Here is a 27,180-nt window from a genome sequence, read left to right as displayed (position 1 = left end):
ACTTGATCTTAACTATTTTTCGCCTTGAATTTAACTTTAGGATAACATACTACTAGACAAAATGCAAATAATATCAGTATACTGTAATTGTATACTGTAATTAACTCCTATCCACCATAACAAACATTGAGAAGACATTTCAACAGACAATACCACAAACCTGGCCATCTGCTCCACCTGAGGCAAATTTTTCACCACCTTTTGAAAAAGCCACAGAAAGAACAGGACCCTGAAAGAAGATAAAAATATATATATATATATATGTATATATATATAGTAGAATTAAATGCTATGACTGTAATCATAGTATTTCAATGCACAGAAAAAAAGAAAAAAAAAACAATGAAGTTTTCTAATATAAATATTTTTTCAAATTTAATTACAAAAGGAACAAATTGGCTAGTGAATTTTTGCAAGACAACTTGACTGAAGGATTAACGTTGTGTATCTTGGTAAGATAGTTCATTATGATTACTACAATCAATACTAGGAAAATATGGGTACTCTCTATAGATTTTAAGCAGAAATTAAGTAACAAAAATATCAGATGTATATTACAACACTCAAGAGAATGTGCTTAAGTTACCACAAGTAGGATTTCTTCTGCATAAGAAGAAAAGGAATAAAACATCTGCCATTCTTCATAAAAACATTTTTTCCATAAGCTTTCCCCCCTTAGAAGCCCTGTTTTTCAGTGGACAAAAGACTTATATTCCAAATAATTAACTCTCTTTATTTTCAAAATAAATTATTAATACAGAACACAAACTATTACTCAACATTAAGCCTGCACGCAATAGTGGCAGATTGTACAGTGGTTGCTAAAATTGATACATTGCCTTACACTCTTGTTACAAGGCAAATTAACACAACACTTTTCTGTCCACTGAAGTTTATCTGCTAGTTGCAAGATACAAGACCTCAGAAATGCTACTTTCCCTTTAAAAAGATAATGAAGAACCTATTAAGATCTCCACTTTAACAGGCTTATTGTGAATACCTTGTGTCCATGAAGCGTGTAAATAAGTCTTCCTTCTAAGAGGTCCAAAATCTTAAGGGTACCATCAGAAGAAGCAGTGATGAGATAGTTACCAGAAGGATGGAACGATATACAATTAACCCCTGCTCTGTGAACTAATTTACAGAAGAAAATATTCAAAGACTACATACAATAGGAAATGTACATTTCATTACTTTGCTCTTTTCTACTTGCCAAAAAAACAACCTATTCCATTTAAGTGACAAAACAAAGCACTGAGGATATAAGAGATGCTCCAATCTATTTGTTTAATGTTATTCTAAAAATTGAGTAAAGTATTGCAAAGAAATAATGAAGATTCACTTTATGCGTATTTTTTTAGGGTTGCTGGCCTACGAAAAAAAACTCAGTATGACCTGTTTCTCTACTTCCCCCAATAAAATCAAAATAAATTAAATTTTGTTGCAAAGAGACCCATTCTAAAGAAAATAACAAACTATGTTGCTTTTACCTCTGTAGTGCTGTATTAGCTTGTTCATTCGAATATCCCACAGTTTCACCGTATGGTTAGAACCTGCAGAAGCTATACATGTACCACTTGGGTTGAAATCTGCAAAATTTGCAAACCTAAACATAATTCATGAGAACAGATCGATTACTTGTTTGGGTAGAAATATTTGTATTTTAATAATATTATTAATACTGAGTTGCAGCCAGCTTGTGTGGAGTCCATGTATATGAAAACTCAAGTAAGGTACTTCTAACAACTGAAATGATCATACAGTCTCATTTATAAGGCATGTCTTGTTTACTCATGCTTAAGTAGCAAGTAAAATAAGTTTGTCTAAAACCAGAAAATCTAGCTATGACAGTCTCTTAGCTCAGAAAAAAGAGAGATGGTAGCCATAAAATTAGCAAAGCATATATACAAGATTAATATTCAGTCATTTGTTAAATAAAATTATGGTTCCAGGATGTTTAAGAAAACTGTTGATAAGTAAAAGCAAATGTTTTCTTTACTTAGATACAGCAGATCACTGAAGCTAACAGAATACTGTCTTCATGAACAAGGAGAGAATTCTTAAAGTGTTATTCTTGCTGAAGCATCCAATATTAAATAGCATTATCCACGTAAAAGATAAACATGAGAACATTTAAAAATGTACGACCAATCTGACTTCTCTCTGGATTATTTCTTGACTATAAAATACATGAGTAAATGCAGCCAGTTAACTTCTTTAGAAGAATGCAAAATTAATTATTTTAGTTTATATGGATGGTAGAAGAATTTTTGATCTATTTTCAAATATAGCGTACAGATGTTAACAAAATGAAACACTAATTTGATCTAATTAGAATCATACATTTACATTTCTCCTTTTTTTACAGTAACACTTACCCTCCATAATCTATGAAATTATCAATACATGTTTTATTTCTTGTATCCCAGATCTTCACAGATTTATCCTCACTGCAAGATGCTATTAGTCTTCCATCAGGTGAAAATCTGGAACGTGCAAATGTACACACTGCTATTCTGAGTTGTATCAGTCATTTAGTATTATAGACATAAGTATCAAAGCACCAGAACCAAGAAAGTCCAGAATTAAAATGTGTAACTTTCAAAGGACATTTTAATTTCTCATGAAGTAATAAAACTGAAAAGTTTCTCTCTACAGTGTTTTTTTTTGTTGTTGTTTTTGTTTGTTTGTTTTTTTCCCCACAATCGACAACAATTAAAACTAGGGCCCTAAGTGATGGGAAGAGAGAAGAAACAACAGTAAAAGCAGCCTTAGGTTGGCATTTCAGATGCCCAGGAGAACATAACAGAAAACTATAGGCAAGAAAAAGACGACACAGTATAGCCTTGTATTCAATTTTAGCCTACATAAACATTCTCCTGTGAGTTCTCTCTAGACTTCCAAACAGTCAGGAATATATTCATGATTATTCCTAGACTTAGCAGACTAGGCTTATTAAACAAGAAAACTGATTTACCTATAATTTCACCAATACTTATTATTTCTCATATTGCAGAACTGCACAACAATATTCAAGAACACTGATATACTATTTTTAGATCTTCTATGTTTCTTCTCAAGATTAGATACTTTGGAACTTTGTAGGGCTCAGTACTTCACTAGCACTAAATTTCTTCACCAAGATGTTTAAAGCAGGCCTCTCTTAGCTGCAGATTTTTCATTAATATGGAAACAAATCAGCAAAGAACAATCTTTTCTTGTCTTTGAAGAACTCTGCCTTTAAATAGGATGCTAATCTTAACTTTTAGTACAAAGACTTTCTTTTACCTTCTTCGATTCTGTACATTTAACTCATTTTGACTCATGACCAAGAATGGTTGTAGAATAGCTGAGAAAACCACTACTATAAATAATAAAAATAGACATAAGTAAATGCTGCAAAATAAGTTGTTAATACAGTATGAAAATATACAGGATCAGGGCAGTGAACAGGATACCGAGTGAAAATAAATATGGAAAGATATACCTGTCCTTTAGAGTAAAAAATATATATATTTTTATCAAAAATGTATATATAACAAACACTAACTTTCATATGTGCACATATTAACACAAAACAAGCATCCAGACTTCAATTAGGATATACATACAAACTGAGTGTGTGCATGTATATATGAGATTGGTTTATTAAAATTTTATTCGTAGTGACATAGCAGCTTTTATTATTCACAGATTTTTCGTCTTTTAGTTCTGCTCTAGGAAATAAAAATCCTTTGCAAGGAGTTCTGGATATGGAATCCACCATAACACCCTCTTCACAGAGAATAAAAACAAAGCTTACTTGGCACAGCGAACCCAATGAGTGTGTTGGAATAAGGAAAACAAAAGTCGCTGACGGTGAACGCTCCATATTTTTATCGATTTATCATTGGAAGCTGAAACTAGGAATTGGCCATCATGTGAGAAGCTCACACTACGAACAGGTGCTGTATGACCTTTTAGTACTGATGATTCTCCATGACTGAAAAAATAACAAAACCAAATTCAGAATAATATTTAACAGAACTAGGGTTTAAAGAAAACAAAACAAAACAAAAAAAACAAACCAAAAAACATAGAAAGTTAATCTACTTGGAAGACTACATCTCATTCAAACAAAAAAGCAATGCACACTGACTAAATCATTGTTGCTTTTTTTTTTCCCTCGTTTGTAGATTAAACATTAGAATACAAACAGTAATCATATTTAAAATGATGAATTTTAGAAAACATTGCAATTAACCAGCAGTATTAGCCTTCATGCAGTATTTAAAAGACTATTTATTAAATCTTTTGATACAGTAATCTACAAAATGCTTAAGAGTTAAAATAACACCAGTCTTCCTAAGATTATTCTGAATAGCTTGCAATCACTACTACTTGAGAGTAAATCTAAAAAGACAAATCAATTTTTTTTCCAATAACATTATTTTTGTTTCACTCATCACTTGTCTCTCCAAAATGAAGTGCAGTCATGCAATCCTCATAAAAGAAATATACCGTTTAAGCCAGCGAAGTACTACCAAGTTTAATTCTGCATACTCATGAAATTAGAACATCTAAATTGCTAAACCTTGGAAAGGACAACACAATCAGTAAAGAACAAACTAACACAGTAAAGAACCATGCTACTTGTGCTCCCCCATGACTAGGCTGAAGCCCAGTCAGGAATGTGGGAAGGCAACAGAAACATTTACCAGGTAAGACCCCCAATATTCACATTACACGTTCAAGAAACATACAGCCAGCACTGCCCAATTACACTTACATGCATGGGATCCATAGTCTGACAGTACGATCCTGGGAACTTGAAGCAAGTAGCCGCCCCTCTGGTGAGAACTGCACGCTGGTCACAGCTTCCTCGTGACCCACAAATTTGTAAGCTCTGCACTGCTTCTTCAGCTTCCATATCATAAGAGACCTATCCAAAGAAGAGGTAGCTAGCAAGAAATAATTAAAAGATATCATGAGTCTGCTTGTTGTTATTAGAAAAAACAGAGCTAATTAATGTCTATGAATTTGGATTTACCATGAACTTACTGGGTTGCAAGAACGTTAGGGAAGGAGGAGTTACCGTGTTTTAATGGATAGTTTGGTCTGCTTAGCCTGATTGGAAGCCTGGCAGCCAGAAATACCGCCAGCAGACTTTTGGCAAGGACATCAGAAGACCGGGGAGGCGAAGGCTAACACTTAGCTCTCCCACATACTGAGCAAACTAGCCCAACGTCGTGCACGTGTCCTAAGTACGAATCCAGACTCAGCATCACCAAATACTAAGTATCACTAAAAACAAGAGACAAAGTTTTCAATGATAAGTTCAGAATCTCACTTTGATCTCCGAGATGGATTTTTTTTCCCCAAGCATCTACTATTTGTCTCAGAAGAGAGGCCAAATTAAACTCAAGATATCATTTCTAACACTTCATATATCTAAACGGAACCAAATACCTAAAACTAATTCTGTAATCCTAATTAAGTATCAAGTTCTTAACACTATCATTTGTATAGCTCAGAATACAATGTGAAGTTTTTGGTCTGATAAGAGAAAGCACTAGAACCTTTACTTTTTGCAGTCACAAGTTCAGCACACTATCTACATTTGAGAAAGGAGATATAGCTTTAACCGGAGACTGATCATTTTCAGGAAACTATAAGCAGCGAAAGCAACAAGAAGCTGAACCAAAGCAGTAAGTGTGATATTCCTACACCCCTATTTTCCTCATCTCTCCTAAGTGCTAGCACACAGGGCATAACTGAAAAGAAGGAAATTGCACATCCCCCATTAAAAATAGACAAATAATTCCTACCCTTAGTACAGAAAGGGAGGGAATAGAATAGCTGGAAGCTGAAAGGAACAGAGGAGGAGGGGGGACAAGAAAACAGGGATGATCTTCTCCTTCCAGCCTGTTTCATGGCACTGACAGCAGTGGAAGGAAAGGAGTCTGATTATTAGCACACGTCAAGGCAAGCCCTGAATAAAATATTAGATTTTAAACTCTCCTTTGGGACTTGGCTCAGAGATAGCATTCTCCTCCAAAAATGGCTTCTGGTAAAAGACATGGGACCAGACTATCCCTAACCCTATATCAGTAGGTGTAAATTTGCACACTAGGTAGGTGTAGCATTTTCCCAAGGCACCCAGGCTAACGCAAATCTGGTCCGTAACACATCTCCACGGCCAATTTTTAGTGTTAGAAATGAAACAAAGAGAAACACAGAAGTACCAGAACAGTGTTTTAAGGTGGGCTAATAAACAGGTCTGTGGCACGTGCTCCTCAGAGAAACCACAACATTACCTGAAACATGTTCAGACGTGAAAGATTAAACAATTTGGCCCTGCTATAGTAATGGTAGTAACAGACCAAATGCAACACATAAGCAGAAAGAAGAAAGCTGAAAATTCACACTGAGTTGACTTCAATATGAAACTTAGTCCAGCTTATAACCTCAGTGCTTTCTGTACACACCCAAGCATCACCAAGGATATCTCTAGAAAATATTTTCTGGTTATGAGTCAGAACAGAACAGCAAAGAATAAACACCTGGCCTCATGGAAAGGTCAGGTTTACACATCGTTTCGCTGCAGGTCTCTAAACAAATACCTGGGCATTACATATCCCAGAAAAATGTTTATGGGCGCTTGCAATGAAACCAAGTTCAATTTTGGCTCACAGAAGTTCTGTGTATTGATGATACCCATTTTCATACAAATGTGTGTCTGTACACACATAAGCAGAGACATGAGGTGCCACAATATGGAATTACCATTACACTCCCATTTCCCGGAATACCACAGTAGTGACTATGAGATGAATTTGTGCAAAAGATGAGAAGGATATACCTGCCAGGCTTTACCAGAAAAACACACCACTTGGTCACCCTTTCCCCCCTCAAAACTGAAACATCTCCAGTATAATTACCTCACCCAGTGCAAGGACTACAGGTCAAATAGAGTGCAGGAACTTGTGTGTAAATGAATATTTGAACAACAAAACAAACAAAGAAATCCCCACGTTATAGCAACCTCGCAAATCTCGTGATAAGGTGCAACGTCACAATACAAACACTGTTAACATTGATTCTGAAGATTTCCTACTCAAATGAAAACTATTATTATTAATTAAACCTCCATCAAGCCAATCAATCAGGATTCTAAGCACAGCAGATACAACATTTCAACAACATTTTACAACTTTAATAGCTCCCATGAAGTTCAAAGTTCCTAATTTTCATTGCATACTGTATGTATTCACCCAAGTGGAAGAGGACTGAAAAAAAAAAAGCACACGATATTTAATTATCATTCTGAATTTTATTTTTCAAGAGAAACCTCAAAGCCCTCCCACATTTATTCAGTGTTAAGTTTACATTCAGTTTCTTAAGTCACTTAAAAATCAGTAGTTTAAAATATACAGAAGTGTTCCCCAAATTTTCAAAGTCTAACAGAATAAAAAATCTTCCATAGTTTCAGATTTGCCAGAAATCTGTAGGCACTGGAAAACAACCAGATTAGAGTATTTCTGTAGAATTACCACAACTCAGTTTAAGCCTACTTGAACTCAGAATGGCAAGTTGGTTTTTTTTCCCCTCTCTCTGTCTCCTTCCCTACCTCCTCTACTTCAATCTTTTTTATTTCCTTTTGGGGAAAATATATATATATATATATATATATTTATATATATACTTTTTTTTTAATGTTTGAAATCCAGGTTGTTTACTTTTGCCTTTTTTGGATTTTGAAACCTGTAGTTTTTTTTAATAACCACAAAAACAGAATGGGAGGTGGTGGGGAGAAAGAGGAAGGGTTCAAGTACATATAGTGAGAATAAGTTTTCAAACTTTAAGAGGCAGTTTCACTTAAAAGATTTATTGCTTAAATAGATAAGGAACACTTTGAATGTCAAATTCAACAAGTAGGTATTCTTTATACGAAATATAGTTTTTGTCAAGTCCTAAAAAAAGTTAATTGTATAAAAGTTGCATAGTCTATATTCACACTATTTAATTACTTTCATCTGAGGAAACATGCATTGCATATACAACTGATGTTTCTGCCATGTAGGAGAATCCATGTCTTTTTCGTGTTGTTTCTATTGAATGTTACAGTTTACAGCAAGCTTTACACAAAAGCACATACTTCTTCTAATTTATTGCCCCAGTACATAATGACTGGCTGCCTTTTTAAAATTTGATCAGTGATTCATAACTTGTAGGTCCACAGAATAATTCCTTGCTGCAGTGGAACGGAATTTTTCAGGAATGCCTCCCTTATATAGTAAAGAAGTTCCCTTTTTCCCAAAAATCATTTTAGGGAGAAAAAAAAAAAGTCAAATTGCAAGTAACCTCCTAAAAATAAGTTAAAGGCTTAAAACAACCCATGCCACACAGTGGCAAGCATTTTAAGCATGATTCAGCGCTACATCCCCAGCTCCAGATTTTTTTCCTCTGTTCCCCTATGCCTGTTTGCATAAATATCCTTCGACTCTCTAAAGTCACTTAGATTCAAACATATAATCTTAACTGACTCTCACTTTAGTTTTAGAATATCTTCACTTACTTCAGGTCTCACTTTAACCCTTCTACCTGCCAATGCCTGCAGCAAACCCACACCTACCGCATTCCTCAGGTGCCTTTATCCAGACTCTTACTGCCCGCAAGTTAAAGTTCCTACCTACCAGCCCAGTGACAAGGATTTATGTACTGTGGCTACCAAAAAGCATTTACTACTTCAGTGAAAGTAACCAAAAGAGCTGGAATGCCTGAAACATTAAAGTAAGTGTTTAACTTAATCATATATAGCTAAAAACACAGATACTAAGACATTTTTTTCCAATACACATCAGTCACATCTACTGCCTATAATCACACTCAAAGCAAATTAGTGACCCGATTCAAGAATCAGTGTTATTGAAAACTTAGCGTAACAGGATACAGAAAATGGTAAGATGTCCTGTGAACCACCTAACTATCAAATCTTTTCTTCCCAGCTGTCATTTGCCTTTCCAACTCCCCTTACCTCAGTAACTCCTGCTTTTCAACCCTTCCTGAGGTCTCCCACAACACTATGATGAGCAGGAAGAAGCTGTGTGTGCTGCATTATCTCAGACCTCTACCGCGGTTGCAAAGCGTGCCAGCTGGTGCTAAAACACAACACAAAATAAAACAGCCCAACTTTTCCTTTGTGTTCCTTTCCCCTACCCCTACCCTGCTGCCAGTCCAAAACCTGTAAGATTTATCAAAATCCAGAAAATGGATACATGGCATAGTCACACAGACTTTGTGTTCCCAGGAAGCCAAGCTTAACAAGGAAAAGTTTACACAAAGATGATGTAAATGTTAAATATATAGCAATGAAACAGCAGTAGCTAATGCTGTTCTGTGCTTTCTCTCTTTCTCTGTTACCTTTAAGCAGAACTCCTAACCACCCCTCTTTCTTCCCATTCACAGTACCTCTAGCATGCCCCTGGCTCCAGTGCTGCTACTCTCTTTTCCAAGCGCACGAGCTCCCGACTCACCCTTGCCAGGTTAATCTTTCCACAACAGGAGCAAGACTGCAAAGCAGTGCCAAAATGCATCCACTAAAAACACCTTCCTTTTCTTCAGTGGAGTATAGCTAGAGGTCACCTTAAAACCCTCAACAGCATGTAAATTCCCTAGAAACCTAGAAATATTCCAACACTTAAGATTCAACTTTCCACATCAATGTCAGTTTGATCACGTTACTGTAGTGTAACATAGGTTGTTAGATATGTATATTACGATGCATCCACAAAATAGGTCAGTTAACACTGCTGCAAGAACCTTAACTTTTACTGAAGTAAAAAAATCTTTGCTTTCATGTCACAATATCTTGCAAGTTTAACATGTTTAGCTTTAAGAGCAAAAAAAAATCCCTCTTTAGTCCACTGAAAAGGATTTGTTTTCCCACATAATCAAGACAGACCGAAATAAGAAAATAATGGATCAAAGTTTTACAAAAATAGAAGGCATTAGATCTGTAATCACTGTTTTAGAAACTAAATCCCAGTATTCACTTTTGCTTTCCATACAGTTCACCACAGCAGACATGTTTTCTATGCTACTACAGGGAAGATGCATCTGAAAACATTCCAAGGTATACAATCGAATGTTATCATCTGCTCACGCATGTAAAAACCTTGGAGACTCTATTCAATTTGATTCTTACTGCTGGTGGTGGCTATTTCTCAAATTTCCAGATCTGATTTTTATCTGCAGTATTACAAGTTCTCATTTCCACATCAGGACGCCCCTCAGTAGTACGATAAGCAGTAAGGCACTTTCCAGAATGAGGATGATAAATGGTCCCGTCTTCCTTGAAATGCCATATAATAATTTCTGGGATAGGAGATCCATCTTTTGGGCAGCTCCTCATACTTATGTAATCCTCTTGCTCGGGGACTTCAGCACATAGCTCAGTTACAGAGTTAAATCTAATCTCCTTATTTGATGTGTATTCAAAAAATTGATTGCCTCCCTGACCATGACATCCAAAGAGAGAAAGGTGAGCCCCGGTAGGATTATGTTCTGGTAAAACGTAGTCTAGGCACTCTGATGATATTCCTGCACTGCGGATGGCACCATGCCAGCCAGGACGATCTTCGGGTACGTGCAACTCCGAAAATACATTTTTTAAATACCAGTTAAAACTCCTGCATTTCAAACGTTCTCTTAGCAGCTTTCTTTCAGAAATATCTCCATAGTTCTCTTTTCTTGCTGGAGGATTTCTGTTGTAGAAATGTTCTTTATACTCATCCATCCACACCTCAGCAGCACGTGCTGTGTTCTGAAGGAAATTTGGTCTAGCATATGGTGCACGCTTTGGAAACACATGGCCTACGTGAGAGCACGGATGAATTTCCAGCGTGCCTCCACACTGCCAAACTCTAAATGACAGTTCTAAGTTCTCCCCTCCCCAAACATCCATTCCCGTATCATAGGTACCCAGGTACTCGAAATACTTCTTGCTGACAGCAAACAAGCCACCGGCCATCGTCGGGGATCTGATTGGGTCAGTGTCAGATTTGCGCCTCAGACGTTCGTGTTTAGGCACTGAGTGCCACTGAAACGTCAGCCGCCAGTCAAAGCCCCCAATCATGGGCTCTGCTGATTGCATGTAGTATTCGAATGTGTTCCAGTCAATGGTGTCAATGACGGGACAGATCACAACAGTCTCGTTCTCTGCAATCCTCTCGAGCAGCGGCTCTAACCAACCAGAGACACACTCGCAGTGACAGTCGAGAAATGTAAGGACATCGCCAGTCGCAAAGGTAGCTCCAATCAGGCGTGCGCGAACCAATCCTTCTCGTTTGTTGGTCCGTATCAAACGAACTCTTTTCAGCCTGCTGATGTATTTTTCAAGGTCAGTCTTCAAATACACTTTGTCACTCAAGTCGTCCACCAAGATAATTTCTTTCAGGAGCACCGAAGGAGAGGTTTCGAGAACGCTGTGTATTGTCCGCAGCAATGTCGACCAGGCTTCGTTGTAAAAAGCGATGACAACAGACGTTGTGGGCAGTTTTCTGTAGTTGTAAGACTTCGTTTTACAACCGCTCAGCCGGTTGTCTTCGATGTGCCGATGCAGAGAGATCTTATCGCTCACGTAGATGTTAATCGCGTACTTCTCAATCAGCTCCTCTTCCTGCTTCTTCTCCTCGGGGTTCAGCTGCAGGCGAGTGGCTTTGCCCCATTCTCCCGGGGCGTAAGAATCAGGCGGGGATTTGCCATACACCGGCCGCGCCAAGTCCACCGCCTCTTCAGCTCCGCCGGAGAAGCGCCTCTCCCACCGCGCCCCGGCGGTGCTGCCCCCGCCGAGGGAGGCGCCGAAGGACGACACCGACAGCTCCACCGCCAAGTAGGCGGCCGTCAGGAGGCCGAGCAGCGCGCAGCCCCTGCGCACCCAGGGCCCCCTCCTCGCCAGGCGGATCCTCATGGCAGGCTGCGGGCAGAGCCCCTCGCTCAGGGCGGCTGCGGGGGCTGCTGCCGGGCTCCCCCCGCGCCGCCAGCACGGCGGGGAACGCCGGCTCCGCGATCGGGCCGCCGGCGGGGCTGGCTGCGGGCACCTCGGGGGGGTGGGGGGGAGACACGGCACGAAGCGGACCCCGGCCCCTGCGGCCTCAGCACTCCCCTCGCTTACTTCCTCCTCCTCCTCCTCCTCCTCCTCCTCCCCGCTCGCCGCGGGACAAACCCCTCCCTCTCCCCGCCTCGTGGTTTGCTCAAAAAGTTGTCGCTTAAGGAAGGGGCAGAGACTCTGGGGCCCGCCCGGGGGAGGCCGCCCCGCCTCCGACCCTGGAGCCGGACCCGCACCCGGAACGGCCTGGCCCAGCCCCGCGCACTCACCCAGCCCCGCGGTGTCCGCGCTGAAGCCGACGCCCGTCACCGCCGCCCGGTGGCCTCGCAGAGGACGGAGCAGCACCGGGTCCTCCTGGCGGGCAAGAGGCGCACCGTCAGCCGCCGTTATACCAGCCCCCCCCGGCAGCCCCTCGCCCTCCTCCCCCGGCTGCCGACTCCTTCCTTACCAGCGCGGAGGCCATGGGCGCAGCGGGCCCTCCGCCCCCCACCCCCCGGCCTCCAGAGCGCCGCCGGTTCGAGCCCCGCCGGTTCGAGCCCCGCGTCCCTCGGTCCGCCCATTGCCGGCCGGGGCGGGGCCGCCCCCCGGCAGCGCGGCCGGCCTCGGGCACGCCTGCACCAACGGCAGCAGCGAGGCCTCGCCAGCCCCTGGCGGTGTCCAAGGGGCTGGGAGGCGGCCGGGGGACGGGGCCCGAGGCCGGGGGTTTGGCTGCCCCAAGGGAGCCCCAGGCTCCGGCTGGCTGAGGGAGCAGGGTGCTGCAGCCCCGAAGTGCGAGGGGCAGGGTGTCGCGCTTAGGGGCTTATCGCCAGGGAGCGCAGACGCAGTTGTTTTTCAACAAAATCCCGGTTTATCTTCGCTCTAAGAGTGCCGTCCCTGGGCAGCAGCCAGGAGCACCCGGGGGAGGTATCAAGAGGCAGGTTTTCTTGAGTAACGGCACCGCTTTTTGTAGATTTGTGTCTAAATCTGCCAGTGCTTTTGTTTGCCTCTTCTTGAGGGCCTTTCCTTTCAGGTGAGCTGGGGAGGAGGCAAAATCTTAAAAGTTATTGGAAGCTCTTCCCCATCTTGCCTGGATCTGGTGACTTAAATTGGTGATAGTTGAACTAAGCAAGCTGATGAACTACAGGCCTCCTTGTCTGTTTCCTGTGCTTTCCAGGTTTCCAAGTCAGTACTCGTGGTTGTGTCATACCCACTTTGTCCTTAAGCAGTCATTTAATGCTTTAAAAAAGTACAACTAGATTTTGCTTTGTTCTTTTAAACACAAAATTTAGTGTTACTGTAGCGTTGTGAATGCAGCCTCACAGAAAGCTGGATAAGGGAACCAATCTCCCTGGAAAAATAGCTCCCCAGCTCCAACAGCTATGCTAGGAGAAACAGGGGTGACAAGAATTAGCAAAAAAGAGGGCTGTACTAATAAAACTGTCATTCAATATGCAAGCATTCACGAAGAGAGAACTTATACTGCAATTACTCTTTTTTTTTTTTTTAATATCTAGCCTGCATTTTACAGAGTTTCATCTGACATTGAACTCAAACATCTATAGAATCAGGTTAGTAATTAGGTCAACGTGTAAGATTGGTCAGTTACAGAACACTTCTAAATCGATTGGGTTTAATCGTGAAATGCAGATTTAAAATAGTAATTTAAAAATGCAGAAGAAAGCAGTATTATCACAAGTCTATAAAAAGTTTCCATGAAGATCTTCTAACTAGTCCTTACATCAATATGCAGACTGATGATTTGCCTGTACAGCTTCAGAACTTAAAAGAAGTTTTTTCGAAGAATAAGTGGTGGACAAGACACGTTGACTTTAACTCAGACCTACAGTTTTATGTCATTACTTGTTCTTGGTTTGGCATTGTTTTTTCCATACAGTTCACTCAACCATCCCTTTGTGTTAGCTTCTATGACTGGTAATTGTAAATTAAAAATGTATCATTAAAAAAGTTTGTAATGATAAGACCTGAATATCCCATGTCCTACCATGTTGTAAGAACAGTGAGTAAACTTCAGTTTACTTGACCTCCTCGCCACTGTTGAACTCTTCCAGGCATTTCTCAACTGTTTTTCCAACTATTCTGTTTCCTGGGGTTTATTGATTGTGAATAATGCCTCTCAGAAGGTATCAAACAGCCAAGCTACCTTTGGGAAGCAGTTGTACCAGTTCAAGTTGCTGTGTTCTGTTCTCTGAGAGAAAAGACCTTCTGCTTCTGTAATTGTGTATTACAGGATCTCAGTATTTCTGGTATCTTGTGTTCCTAAAGCCCCTTAAAACCCAATGGACAGGAGCACTTGTTATTTTATTTACAGGCTGAGATAAATGAGAGTTCTCAGTCATACTGAATCTTTCTCCATTTGCTGCCTTCACAGCTGCTACGTTTCCAGCAACTTAATATCCTTTACTCTTTCTGGGGTGTTGTCAATAAACTAAAATCTGTACCTGCCCATAAAATTCCTGAAACAGTGCCAAGTGGTAGTCCGTTTGCTTTGTGGCTATGATTACTGAAAGGTGGGTGGGTATCACTAGTTCTACAAAGCGCTGGCAGAATGTTTCTCAAATTGTAGGGTTTACAAAGTTAATCTCTTCCTTGCTGCTTTCCCTCACCTGAAGGCATTCTGAGGACTCACAGATGATTGTAGGAAGCAAAGCAGTCCCTTGCTGCAGTTATATAATTAGCTATAATAATTGTAGTCATAAAGCTGGCAGGTAATAGTTTTTATGCTGATTTCTTTTTTTTTTCTCATTAGTATGCATAGATTTTATTTTTAGAATAACTTAGAGATTCTTGTAACTCCTCATAATTTAATACGAGTTGGCATTGTCTTCTTAAGGTTGAAAGTAACTGTTCTGTGATACACAAATGCAATCTATGATAGTGGGTTGTTGTGCGCTGTGATGGCAATGGTAAATGATGCATCAGAAAATAACTTCCAAACATAATGAATGCCTCAGCAGGCTGTTGTTTCAGCATCTGCAATGTTTTTCTCAGATACTGAGTTAAGGTAACAGGTAATCTAAAGGTAATCTAAGCAGAAATTATATATATGGGGGAATATTTTAAGATTGCAACTCAAGGTTTGTGCAGGTGGTATGGTCACAGTAGGAAAAGACCTCATTAAAGTGCACATTGAATTCAAGGGCACGTAGACAAACTGAGTAACTTGCGTGTGTTTATGTTGCAATGCGTGCATAAATTACACCGATCTATTATTTCTTAATGAAATAATTGAGGTAAGATAACGCATGTGCACAGGGGACAGATTTAACACAGCAGCCCACCTATTCTGTGGAGTCGCACTGGTGGCAGCTGCATTAGCGGCAGAACCTTTGGAGTGCTAGCAGAAGACCTTGGCCTTGGGTCTGTGGCAGAGGGGGGGCACGAGGCTGCGGTGCCTAGAGGGGAGTGTGAGATCCGTTTTGCCAGCGGGGGTCGGTTTGTTGTTCAGCTGCTTGAAGGAGGAGAATGTGGTCTCAGGACGCGTAGATTTAATTATGTGCCGTCTTGCAGTTGCAGAACTGTTACATGTTCTGCCCCCCTGCATCTTTCTAACCTCTAATCCTGCCTTGTTTTCTGCTACGTTTAAAAAAAAAAAAAAAAGTTGTGGAATAAACATTGAGATTGTAACTTGCGGAGTACCGTTGGTTTGGAGGAATTTTGTTATCGAAGTCATATTAAAGTCTGTTTACCAACAACAGCTAGAAATTGGAAAAGGATAGCAAGCCTATACATACAAATTTGATTCAGAGGATGATTCAGAAAATGGTTGATGTTAAATTTAATCTAAGAAATGCATACTTGAGGGACAACAGGAAAATACATGTTCAGGATGATAGAACAAATTATTTGAAGAAAGTCACATGAAAGTCTCATTTTTTTTATTTTTATTTTCTTTGAAGACTTGTTGAAGATCATCCTTAGAAGTTCTAGTGGGAAAGCTTGGGCCTAGGTATATTCTATTTGTATTCTTAGGCCCTGTACAAAAATAGCTATATTGTATTATTACCGTAGCCTTATGGATCAAATCAGTTGAATCTAAAAGAAATTCAGGTTTTATAAGTGACCCACAAGTGGGCCTAAATTAAGTTGCACAGTGTGTTTTAAGTATCAGAATGTGTACATGTATGAGAAATTGAAGGAAAGTTCAGGAAGACTTCATGTTTTTGCAACCACTTGAAGAGAGACATAGAAAATAGCTACGGTCTATGCATTCATTGTTCATCTGTCTGTTAACTCTTCATAGGACTGCATATCAGTGGACATTAAGAAGTGCCTAGGTAGCACAAGATGTATTTCCAGACAGCATGATTTCAGCTAGGAGGTAGCTGCAGCTCTTTCAAAATACAGTGCTCCTGGCAGACCGTTTGTCAGCTGGACTAAAAAGCTGAGGAGCAAACACTCCAGCTACAGAAACTGTAAGTTTCATGAAAACCGGTTGCTTTTTTTTTGCCAGTAAATGCAAAAGGGAATCATAGTCAGATGCATCAATTTTGTGTCACAGCTTTCTCGTATTTGCAAAAATAAGGTATTGAAGGAGAAATGAGTTTCGTATTAGTGAAGTCCACATAACGTAGTTCAATACACAGTACAAAGCCTGATGAGGCTCTTATCAAAGCAGGGCACACATGGCAAATTACCCGGCATTTAAATATTACTAGCTTAAGAACATTTTGACGAAATATTTTTACATCCAATTCTGTTAATGAGGTAGCTCAGGAATCCTATTAAGTCATTGAATATTGAATAGTCTGTATTCACTATGATTGGTGGCAGCCTCACATACACAGTTGTGGAGTATTTTATATTTGTTACATCTGTAATATATTTCACTGTTCTATTTCCAAATGCTTTACATAATCTCCAACATTCGTCTTTTTTAATGCAAAGGATTTTCAACTTTCTGAATTGCACTGATTATAGCTATTGTATTCACCAAAACACTGGATGGATTCTCTTTTTCAGCAAATAGATAAGATGGATATTACATGCAAATCACATGTATTTCTAAGTAGAAATTTAAAGAGATCTATATTTCTGGAACTATATAGTGGGATGGGTTAAAATATTAAAAGGTTTGCTTCCTTAAATAATTAGTTTTATGTCTGTGTAGATTGATGAAAATTGGCAACAAACTTATATTTAGTCAAATGGCTTTGTAGAATGTCATTGACTTCAAATATGGCAAGAGAGCAAGAACGTGTAATAGGGACTTGATTAGTTACAGTAATATAGAAGTAATTTTAAATATTGGGCAGTAGCTTGCAGCTGATAGATTTTTAAGATTTTTCCTTTTGCAGAAAACATAGTATTTCTACTGAAGGATACATAAGAGAACTTAAAGTGCCTGAAGGGAGATGTGTAAAGGAAAATAGCATTTTAAAACAGTACTGTAAATAAAATAGCTATGTAGATCAGAAGCTGAGTGACAGTTACTGGGCCAAAGAATTTGTCTTAAAGTCATTAGAATTTGCATAAAAATGGGCATGTTATTTAGAGGGTTCTTTGGTATGTCCCTTTTAATTAGACACTTTTGTATAAAGGATACATATTTTTGTAATGACTTCAGGGATTAAATTCCTTAATTGGAGAGAACCCTTGGAGAATTCCTTAATAGGGAGAACCCTAAGTACCCAAAAAGCATGCTAAAGATAACTCACAAAATAATATGCAGTTGAAGCATGCAGTGAGCTGCATCTAAACCTGCCTTAGTGTTATCTTCAATGTTAGATTACAAGCCATAGTCTCTATAGTGTATGTATATTATTTGGATTTGTGGGAATGTTTGCAGCCACTGATTATTTTCTGATAATGAGATTGTTCTGACTAGAGGAATCTTCTGGGATAATCCTATTATGGTGCTTTATTGCAATGACATCACTACCTGTATACCCGCACGCAATTCTAAATTTAAAGAAAATCTCTGTCTGTCTTTTCTTTTTGTAATATTTTAATGGATGATCAATAGCAGTAATATCTGCTGTGCTGCCAGTAACATTGGTGTGTTGGTAAATAGATTTTTGCTTGCATTTAGCTTTCCTAAAAATAAGTAAAGCAGCTGTTTTTTAAATAGATGTGTGGTATGATGGCCGTTTGCCATTGCATACAATGCCTGACACACTGGCTTATTCCAAACTTCAATGTGTTGGAACCAAATTAGCTTAGCAAACTGTCTGGTATGGGGTGTTTCAAATCAGCAGCTATTAATGTATTTTATTAGGTTCTTGAGGGTATTGATGTTTTGAAGAAGTTAATATAATGCAGAAAAGGTTAGAACAAATTTATTGATGCTTTGGCAGATGCTGCGTAGAGCGGTGTTTGCAGAGTATCTCCATTTAGTACAGCTTGACAATAACATCATCTAGTGTAACATGGATATTAACTGCAAGAGTGAGTTGATGAAAACTGATGAACTGTTGTGTGGAGATACCTAGCTTGGTGAAGTGTCTGCTTATCTATGTATCGCCAGGCAACAATATATCTAAAGAAACTAATAAGGAGAATAAACTAGGAAATGGAATACACAGGACAAAGAGAAACTACAATAAATTTAACTGAAGATAAGCTTTTTGATCTTTCACTTACTCAATTTTAGTAGCTTTTGTTGAAGTCTAGACCCTGTGAAACCAAATTCTGGTTTAGCTACCTACTTTTTGAATAAAAGATGGCAATAAATTTATTTTCTGGGTGCTAAGGATGAACTTGGAACGTAACAAAATTCATATTAGCAGGTAGTTCATGGGGTTTATTTTAAAGCAGACTTTGCTGAAACTAGATGGGTGAAGTTTTCAACATTTAAAGTGAAGACATAGAAAATATAAGGAGTGATAAAACCTTAGTGCATCATGCTTGACTAGTTATTTCAAAAGGAAAAAATTCCATATGCGTTAGATTTAACCAGAAAATGTAGAAAAGCACCTGTTCTTGCCACCTGCAATTACAATTGATCAGAATATTTCATGAACCCAGAAAGTGGTTAGAAACATTTTTTAAACATAGTTTTCCCCTTGTACATAGGTGAACAATTAAGTTATGAGACAAACATGAGGAATTGAATGAAAGATGTTCAGATCTGAAGGCTGTGTAAAAATCCAGAGCATTCCATTGAAGGTGGCTAGCTAATGATATGTCAGTGAAGACCAATGACAAGAATGTGGTAGTGTTTTTTTTTTCCTAAACTTGAAGGAACAAAACAGAAGGGTGGTAGTTTGGTGGTGGTACACAGGTGGTACTTTAGGCTTTGGGGAACTTATGTGGGATTGTATGAAAAAATAGTAGATGTGTACGTTATAGCTAAGGTAATCAGATACTTTATATTAATTTCGGTGCTTTTTATTCAGTGATTGCAAAGCATTTTTCTAGTTCTACTAGTCATTTATTCTGTAAGTAGAAATTTACTTGCTTTTGAATTTTTGTAGAGTTGCACACAGTGGTGAACACTATTTAAAAACTGCTGTTAGAAAGGCACAATCCAAGGAAGCTAATTTTATGGGAAATTGTCATAGAATCAGAGACAGAATTCATGTCTGACTCCAAACTCTTATTTCAGTGCTCCAAGAAATTACTACTATGCCCCTAGGGAATACTTAAAAAAAAAAAAAAAAAAAAAAAGTGTAGAAATAAAATTCAGAGTTGTAGGAGCCATTTTTAATTAAGGCTACTGGTTAAAATTACCTGTAGAAGAGCATAACACAATCTTACTTAGCTAATGACATTTTCTGTTCAATAACCCTGATGTTATTTCCGATTTGACCTCTGTTTTGTGTCACACCTTCCTCAGATGTTATTTCTTATTGCTTATTCTTTACATTTTGTTAAGTTTAAGACAGAAATAATCACTTCTGGCATGTTAGCTGGTTAAATTTTGCATCAGTAGGATTATATTTCAGAATGTCTGTAGCTTTTGTTTTCCACTAGCTACTTGTTTTTTGTTTTGTGGTATCAGAGTCATATGGAAGAACAAGGGAACGGCTATTTCTGTGTTACTTGCATTGGCTTGGATATTTGCCTGAAATTTACATGGTCAGAATAATTGAACCCTGTATTATAGGCAGTTTATAGCAAGAGACATTAGGTATGTAGACAGTACTTGGATTCACAGTATGTTTTAGGACTGAGTCAGAACCCACAATTTGTTTTAAATACTTCTTGCTTACGTTGGTAAGTTCTAAATTTGGTTTAAGTGTCTCTTAGCTCAGGCTGAAGCTTAATGCACAGTCCAGTATCAGCAAGGTATGTCAAGGTTTGTGAAAATTTCTTCATCTGATCAAACTGCCTTCTATTCAGTATGTACAATAGACAATGTGGAATTTGCCCCACAACCTTGAATTAGACTTCTTTATTTCATGTTTCTTCCTGTCACATTGTGCCAAAATATGATCTTTTCATCAAGGTTCTCCCTACCCTCCCTGCATTTTGACTGGGTAAGAATACCTCTGAAATACCAGGTTCCACCATCTCCACAAATTTCTTCTTCATGTGATGTTCTTGTTCTGTCTGAGATTGAGGACAGGCTCTGCTCTCTTTTCTGAGATGAAATTGCTTTTTTATTTATACGGTTATTTTCACAGTTGCATTTGATAGTTTGCAGTTAATAAAGCACAGAATTTCTCCCTTTTTACTTATTGAATTTTATAGAATTGATTCCCCCATTCATATTAGGTTGCTCATCTATGAAGGTGACTCTCTGTAGCATGCTTACAAAGGCAATTACAGGTGTCTGTGCTGGCAAGTACTAGCATTTCAAATAAAATCAATTCTTTGTTTCCCATGGGTAGATTATTTAGGTTGTAGATAATTATATCACAGGAGTAGAGATAGTTGAGCTAATTCTACACACGTCACTATTAGTTCACGTGCAAATCCCAGCAGGATCATTTTTGATAGTGTAATACTGGCAGTGCTCTGCTGCTTCTAAAACCAGCTTCGACTTGAAGAATTATAACCTTGATGATTTTGTGATGAGTCAGACATCATGAAGTTGTAGAAGAAGCAGGTCAAGTGCTATACTGTGATTGCTTTGCATCTTTTTTCCTCCAACTTACCTTCCATGTGGTTTGCTGGACGCAGGCCTGTTGCACTGGAATGTCTTTAGATAGATACATGATAGTTCTGCTTTCTACTGTTTTGTCAGAACCTGCACTGGAATCTGGCACTTCTGGGTCTGACACAGGCAGCCAGGGGGGGACAGACCTGGCTTCACTTCTCTTGCTCTGCTGTGTAAATTTGCAAGTAATGTCAGTACCTTCAAAATTCTCCTCGTGTCATATCTGCCAGGTGGTGCTACATGCCTGGATTGTTACTCAGGTGAGTTTTACTGATGGCCTCACCTTTGACTGTGCCATCCATCCTACATACAGCCTGAGTGTATAAGAAACAGTGACTACCAGTAGAAGTGGGTGAGGCAACAGAGAGACAAGGAAACACAAGGCTGGCTGTAGAGGAAGAAGGAAGGCGGTTTTAACATAACTACATGCATACACAAAGGTGGAGTGAAGAAAGCCAAAGCTTAGCTTGGAACAAAGGATGGATGTGAAAAGCAACAGGAAGGTCTTCTTCAAGTACATGGCAGCAAAAGGAAAACTAAGGAAAGTACATGTCCATAGCTCAGTGGGACAGGGGAACCACTTACTGACAAAGGACATGGAAAGGTTTGAGCGACTTGATGCTTTTTATGGCAGTTTTCAGTCATGTTTTTCCTCCAGTCTCCCAAATCCTTAGCCTACTAGTAGTTTCTGGGGTGAACCATTACACACAGCAGAGGATGGTACAGTTTGAGGGCACTAAAACTAATCAAATATATGTAAGTCCATGGGACCAGACAAGATGCATCAGAAAGGGCTAAGGGAGCTGACTGGTACTGTTGCCAAGCTGCTCACTCTCACCTTTGAAAGGTCATGGTGGCCAGGGGATGTTGCTTTTGATCAGAGAAAAGCAAATATCCCACCCAACTTCACAAGAGCAAAAAGAGGGTCTGGGGAATTATGGGCTGGTGAGTGAGCCTGGAGCTGGTGAGGTTGTGGAGCTAATTGTCCTCAAGGCTGTTCCCAAGTATCTGAAGGATAAGACAGTGATTGAGAACAGCCGTCATGGATTTAGCAAGGGCAGATCACACCTGACTAACCTGGTGGCCTTCTGTGATGAGTGGCTATGCAGATGAAGGGAGAACAGCCGATGTGGCATACCTTGGGTTCAGCAAGGTCTTTTGATATGATCTCCTGTAGTATCCTTACACTCAGTCAGTAAGGCATGGTTTGATTAAGTGGACAATAAGGCACATGGAAAACTGGTTGGACCATGAGGCTGAAAGGATGTTGATCACCAACAATAAGTCCATCTGACAGCATGTTTGCAAACAATATCAAATTGAGGAGAGCAGTTGGTATGTTGAAGGACTGCAGAAACTTCAACAGACTGGAAAAAATGGGCAGATTGCACTTGACATCACTGAACTTTGTGAGGTTGCTAAGACCTGCATCTGGGATGGTAGGACATGGAGTATTAGAATGAGTCCAGAGCAGGGCCACAAAGATGATCGAGGGTTCTGGAGCACCTCTCCTACAAAGACAAGCTGAGGGAGACATAGCAGTTGTGGTGTTAGCTAGGTTACAGCAGCAGTATGGGTAGTGTTTGGTCCATGCCATCGCTGTCTGATAGATGCACAAAATGTCCTAGCTAGCTTTCTAACGATACTGCAGGTGTGCACACTGGCTGGTTTAGGTAGGTACATAGCGCCTGTGTTCTGCAGTTCAGCTTGGGCAAAAGATAAGATGTACTTTGTGTGGGACCGCTAGCACCTTTTCTGCTTGCCAGATGTCTTCTCTGCTCCTGCCCCTGTGAAAGTGATGACTATTTCGCTGGCAATCTGACCCATCACCTTAGGATCTTTAGTTATTGCTTCAGTAGCCGCTGCGCATCACATGTTTGGACTTGTCTTCCTTTCAGCCACCCAAACAGCTCAGGCTTCTGGTCAGACTAACTGGTCCTGTCCATTTATGAGAACTGTATGAATATAGAAGAGCATGTGGTACCCCTTCTTGCTTCATTTGGTTTAACCAGTTGTGGCCATCAGGAAGGCTCATGTTATAAAGGAAGTCTGATTGAATTATTAAATACATAACTTACTATGGTGTACTCAGTTTCATCTGTTTTAATAGCCCATGGTTATTTTTTTCTGCTGCTGATGGGAGGGGAAAATGGTAATTACTTTACTTCCTGCCTTTTATAAGCTTGCTTATCTGCACTTACCCAAGCAGGACTAGGGAAAAACACACATGAACATATCAAATATGAGTAAGCAATAAAAGTACAACAGAAAAATGAATGCGAGTGCTTGAATCCAGTGACCAGAACTGCCAGGTACAGAGTATGATAAATTATAATTAATGTTACTACAGAAACAAGTGAGGAGAACCAGTATGCCCCTCTTGTTGGAAACTGAGGAACTGAATGGTGCCTAAACACCTGCAGCTACAAGTGGAGAAAGGGAAGATGTAGCTGTAAAAAATAACAAGGGGAGATCACTGGGCCAATTGATTTTCTGGGTCCTTTACTACGGCTTAAAGTTCAAGAGGTCTGTTTACAGGGGCAAAGATCAAGGAAAGTGGTATCCAGAGACATGGAAATAGAAACAAGAGAACACTTGTTGGAGGAGGGGTGGTGGTGTGCTGCACAGCTTGTTTCATATACCTTATTTTATCAGTGGCATTGGTTTCTGAATTAGGAGAACTTGGTTCCACCCTTCCCTTAGGTTAGTCTCCAGAGGGATGGGAGTAAAGCAACGTGTTTCTGACTAGCAGTGGCAACTGCTTGTTTTGGAATTGTTTCAGAGAAGATCGGGTTACGTGAGAAAGAAGAAACCTTACATATTACATTTTTGCCATTTCAGAGACAACCCTGAATGCTAACTGATCTGCCACTCTTTGTTGCTGTCTCAGAACAGGCAAGTAACTTCTTTGTTTGGAAAAGGAAATGCTGCATCTTTACTTTTCTTTTTTCCCCCCTCTCCTCCTCTTCTGTTGCAGCACCGGCTGCTTCAGCAGGCAGAACTTTCTGGCATGTCGGTTAGCAAAACCATAAGTAGTGACAGAGTACCACAGATGCTTCCTACTGCAACCATTTAGATTTTGTCTTGTATACTACTTGCATGACTGATGCATACAGAAAGATGAAGGGGAATACTAGTAGCTTATAATAAATACTGTTCTATTTGTATTCCTGCATCAAGCATAAAAGCTTCCACCTTAAATGAGACATATAGACACTAGTCTGATTCAAAGAGAGAGTGGTGTAATGGTATCTTGACAAATGCTGCTTATGAAATTATAAATCTAACCCACAGGCCCTATACCACTGATCAGGCATGTAAGTCTCATGAGTTATTTCAGGGGTAGAAAGTCCAAACTATAAATATCCCCTTCTACTCATCTTTTTTTTTTTAAAAAAAAAAAAAAAAAACTCCCTTTCCTCTCCTGCAGGAAGGCTGTATAAATACCTAGTTTGATGTGTCAGGTTGCTTTAAGACTTCTTGCAGGGGTACTAATAAAGTAAAACTTTTTTGCTGGTCTCAGCATAATGAATGCTTTTGTTTTAGAGAAAAGACTCGAATAACTGAACAATCCCTGTACTCTGCAGGGGAGAAGAACAGAAGGTAGCATTTGCATATCACACAGAATGGAACAGAGAAAAATGTCCCTTGTTAAAACATGTTTGAGAGAATTGGTCAGGTTCCCTGTAGCATTCTGTCATATTAAAAAAAAAGTGCCGTTACTTGTGTTTTTATTAATCACTTTGAACACTTCTAATCACAAGGCATATGGACACAGTATACCCCAAATCTCCACCGCAATACAGTTAGGCTTCTGTAGGGTGTTTTTCCATGGAAGTTGGTTTGCAGGTGTTATGGAGGCTGGTCATATCTGTGGGGAGGGTAAATAGGGCCTGTCAGTAGCAGACCAGATATGTAGCACATCAGTGTCATCACAACCGCTGAGCACTAAAGAGAAAACAGAAGTCAAATGGCCTTCCCTTTTGAAGTTAGAAAGGTTATCTTGACATAGCAGCTTTTGCAGATGAAGTAGCAGGAAGTGTGCACACATGGTGTTTACTTAGACTGTGTGGTATTCCAGTCTTGTTACAGTCCCTTCAACCTATCATCACTTATGCGAAATCATACCGTGATCCACGTTGGTTGTCAAATTTCAGCATTCAAATTCACAACATAGGTTCTCCTGTAAACCAAAATATAAACCAAATATAAACCAAAATAAGATATAAAGGTGCCTAAATGCTCAAGCAAAAGTATGAACTGAAAGAAGGACACAGTTCATAACCCTCCTGTTAGTGGCCAGAGCTGGAGGAACCTACGTTACTAGCTACACCTTTTCCAACCTGAATATGCATTCTTCTTGTTCCTCTCAAGCCTACCCTGTTATATAGAAGGATATGCTATCAGCTGGCTGCTTTGCTTCCCTTGGAAGTTTCTGCAGCCTCCTCACTGCTCATAATTTTCTTCCCCCTCACCCCTCCTACTTCCTCCACCTTTATGTTACTGGGGTATTAACCACAGAGGGAGCAGCTCATACAGCTGATAACATGAAAAACATTTTTTGCAGCAGCAGTACTAGCTTCAGCAGCAGAAGTTTAACCAAAAGACGTTCTGGTGCGGTTCACCATGCTGTCACAGAAAGTTGAAATAGCCCAACTGACAGGATGCTGCAGGAAGACAGGAACAGAGCAGAGGAGGTAACCCAAGCCAGCATCATGGATTATGATCATCACCACCAGTGTGAAAGGATCGATTGCAACTTGATCAGCATCCCTCAGAAATGGTAGAGAGCAGTTTGCTCAGAACAAGTAGGATTTCCAGAGAATGATGCTGGGCAATGAACAAGGCTGGTTGTACAGGTATTTAGCAGGTTGCAATTTGTCCACACTTTCCAATGGAACAGCAAGAGATCCTCAACACCCAGACATCCTCCTCAATGAGTTTCTAAGCTAGTTTAAAATCTTGGAGATGTTAGAATAGCAACAGCAGCAAGCATTAACATGGAAGATAACACATCTGCCTCCACCTTCATTCTTGGAAGTGGCTAAACCAAATTATTTCATATCATTACTCTTCTGTCTCAGAAGCAAACATCTTGAGCTGTGTAATTTTAATAGGGAAGTCAATAGTTGAAGGCATTTCTCAATGAAAAATCAGATCATTGAGGAAATTTAAGTTATAGTACAAGTATCAGGCTTTGTATTACTGAAGTGGCTGACATTACTCTGTCCCAGGTGCAGCACCCAGCACTTACCTTTGTTGAACTTTATGCCACTGATGATTGCCCAATGTGCCAGTCAGTCTATCTAGATCCCTATGCAAGGCCTTTTATGCCTCCAGAGAATCAGCAGCCCCTCCCAGTTTAGTATTGCCAGCAAACGTGCTAAGGATACATTCCACTCCTGCATCCAGATCATTGATAACAATGTTGAACAGAATAGACTCTAATGTTTCAAACTGGTTTATGATAGCATACACAACTGTTTCAGTGGCTTGGTCTTTTGACAACAGTTAACCAGGATCAAGCATGGCTTTGGAAAACCCACACTGAGAGATCTAATGGCTATGCTGATTGTCTTTGGGGACAGTAATAAAGAAAGTTGGTATGAAGTAGTATTCTCAGGTGGTATTTTATCAGCTCATGATCCTCATCCAATGATTAGAAGTCTGCAGCACTTCTTCATTCAAGCAGAGAAAATGTTGATCTTAGCAATTAGTAGCAAGCTGACAATCCAGTTGATATTCAGACTTGCACTGTCTAGTCATTTCATAGAGTGGAATCAATGAAGTTTAAAGCTGTAGTAAATGTATTCAGGTACTGACATGCCTGCAGAATGCTTGGCAACCGCTCCTAAGCTCAAAATAGTAATTCAGAATACTTTTAACCTCTCATTATAGCATTTAGTTCATCTTTTATTGAAACACTAATACCTTTGAAATGAAATGCATAGCAATATACTGGCCCTACAGAAGAAAATTTAAGTGATTTCTGCACCATTGGAGAGCCAGAACACAGTATATTCAGATTTGGTGTTATAGGCAGTCCTCCCAC

At 39.7% G+C, this 27,180-nt stretch overlaps 2 protein-coding genes across 8 annotated transcripts in view; both read right to left on the bottom strand.

Annotated features, from left to right (window-relative positions):
• Nucleotides 1–12,661, bottom strand: part of POC1B (POC1 centriolar protein B) — a 66,705-nt gene extending 54,044 nt beyond the window's left edge. For 5 of the 7 annotated variants that reach the window (XR_010830728.1, XR_010830727.1, XM_066995319.1 and 2 more), the window contains exons 1-8: nt 12,537–12,661; nt 12,358–12,442; nt 4,769–4,921; nt 3,803–3,982; nt 2,379–2,486; nt 1,491–1,606; nt 1,001–1,134; nt 161–229 (exon numbers count right to left, since the gene is read on the bottom strand). Coding sequence is in view for 4 of the 7 variants with exons in the window: in XM_066995319.1 (XP_066851420.1) it covers nt 161–229; nt 1,001–1,134; nt 1,491–1,606; nt 2,379–2,486; nt 3,803–3,982; nt 4,769–4,921; nt 12,358–12,442; nt 12,537–12,648 (957 nt within the window). In the remaining 3 variants the exon portion in view is untranslated. Of the gene's footprint in view, nt 1–160; nt 230–1,000; nt 1,135–1,490; nt 1,607–2,378; nt 2,487–3,802; nt 3,983–4,768; nt 4,941–12,357; nt 12,443–12,536 lie in introns of all 7 variants that reach the window. The other 2 variants (XR_010830740.1, XM_048061179.2) reach the window with 1 other exon arrangement.
• Nucleotides 7,293–12,343, bottom strand: GALNT4 (polypeptide N-acetylgalactosaminyltransferase 4). The gene has a single exon (XM_066995298.1). It carries the CDS (start codon nt 11,948–11,950, stop codon nt 10,199–10,201), a length of 1,752 nt encoding a protein of 583 aa, XP_066851399.1. The 5' UTR covers nt 11,951–12,343; the 3' UTR covers nt 7,293–10,198.
• Nucleotides 12,662–27,180: the final 14,519 nt, after the last annotated feature.

The sequence above is a fragment of the Anser cygnoides genome, chromosome 1, assembly GCF_040182565.1.
Source record: "Anser cygnoides isolate HZ-2024a breed goose chromosome 1, Taihu_goose_T2T_genome, whole genome shotgun sequence".
NCBI lineage: Eukaryota > Metazoa > Chordata > Aves > Anseriformes > Anatidae > Anser > Anser cygnoides.
Note: the sequence above shows the minus strand (reverse complement) of the source record. Positions and strands in the feature narration are given on the sequence as shown.

What these genes read in the sequence shown, in the direction of transcription:
- GALNT4 (XM_066995298.1), bottom strand. Translation starts at nt 11,950, where the DNA reads ATGAGGATCCGCCTGGCGAGGAGGGGGCCCTGGGTGCGCAGGGGCTGC.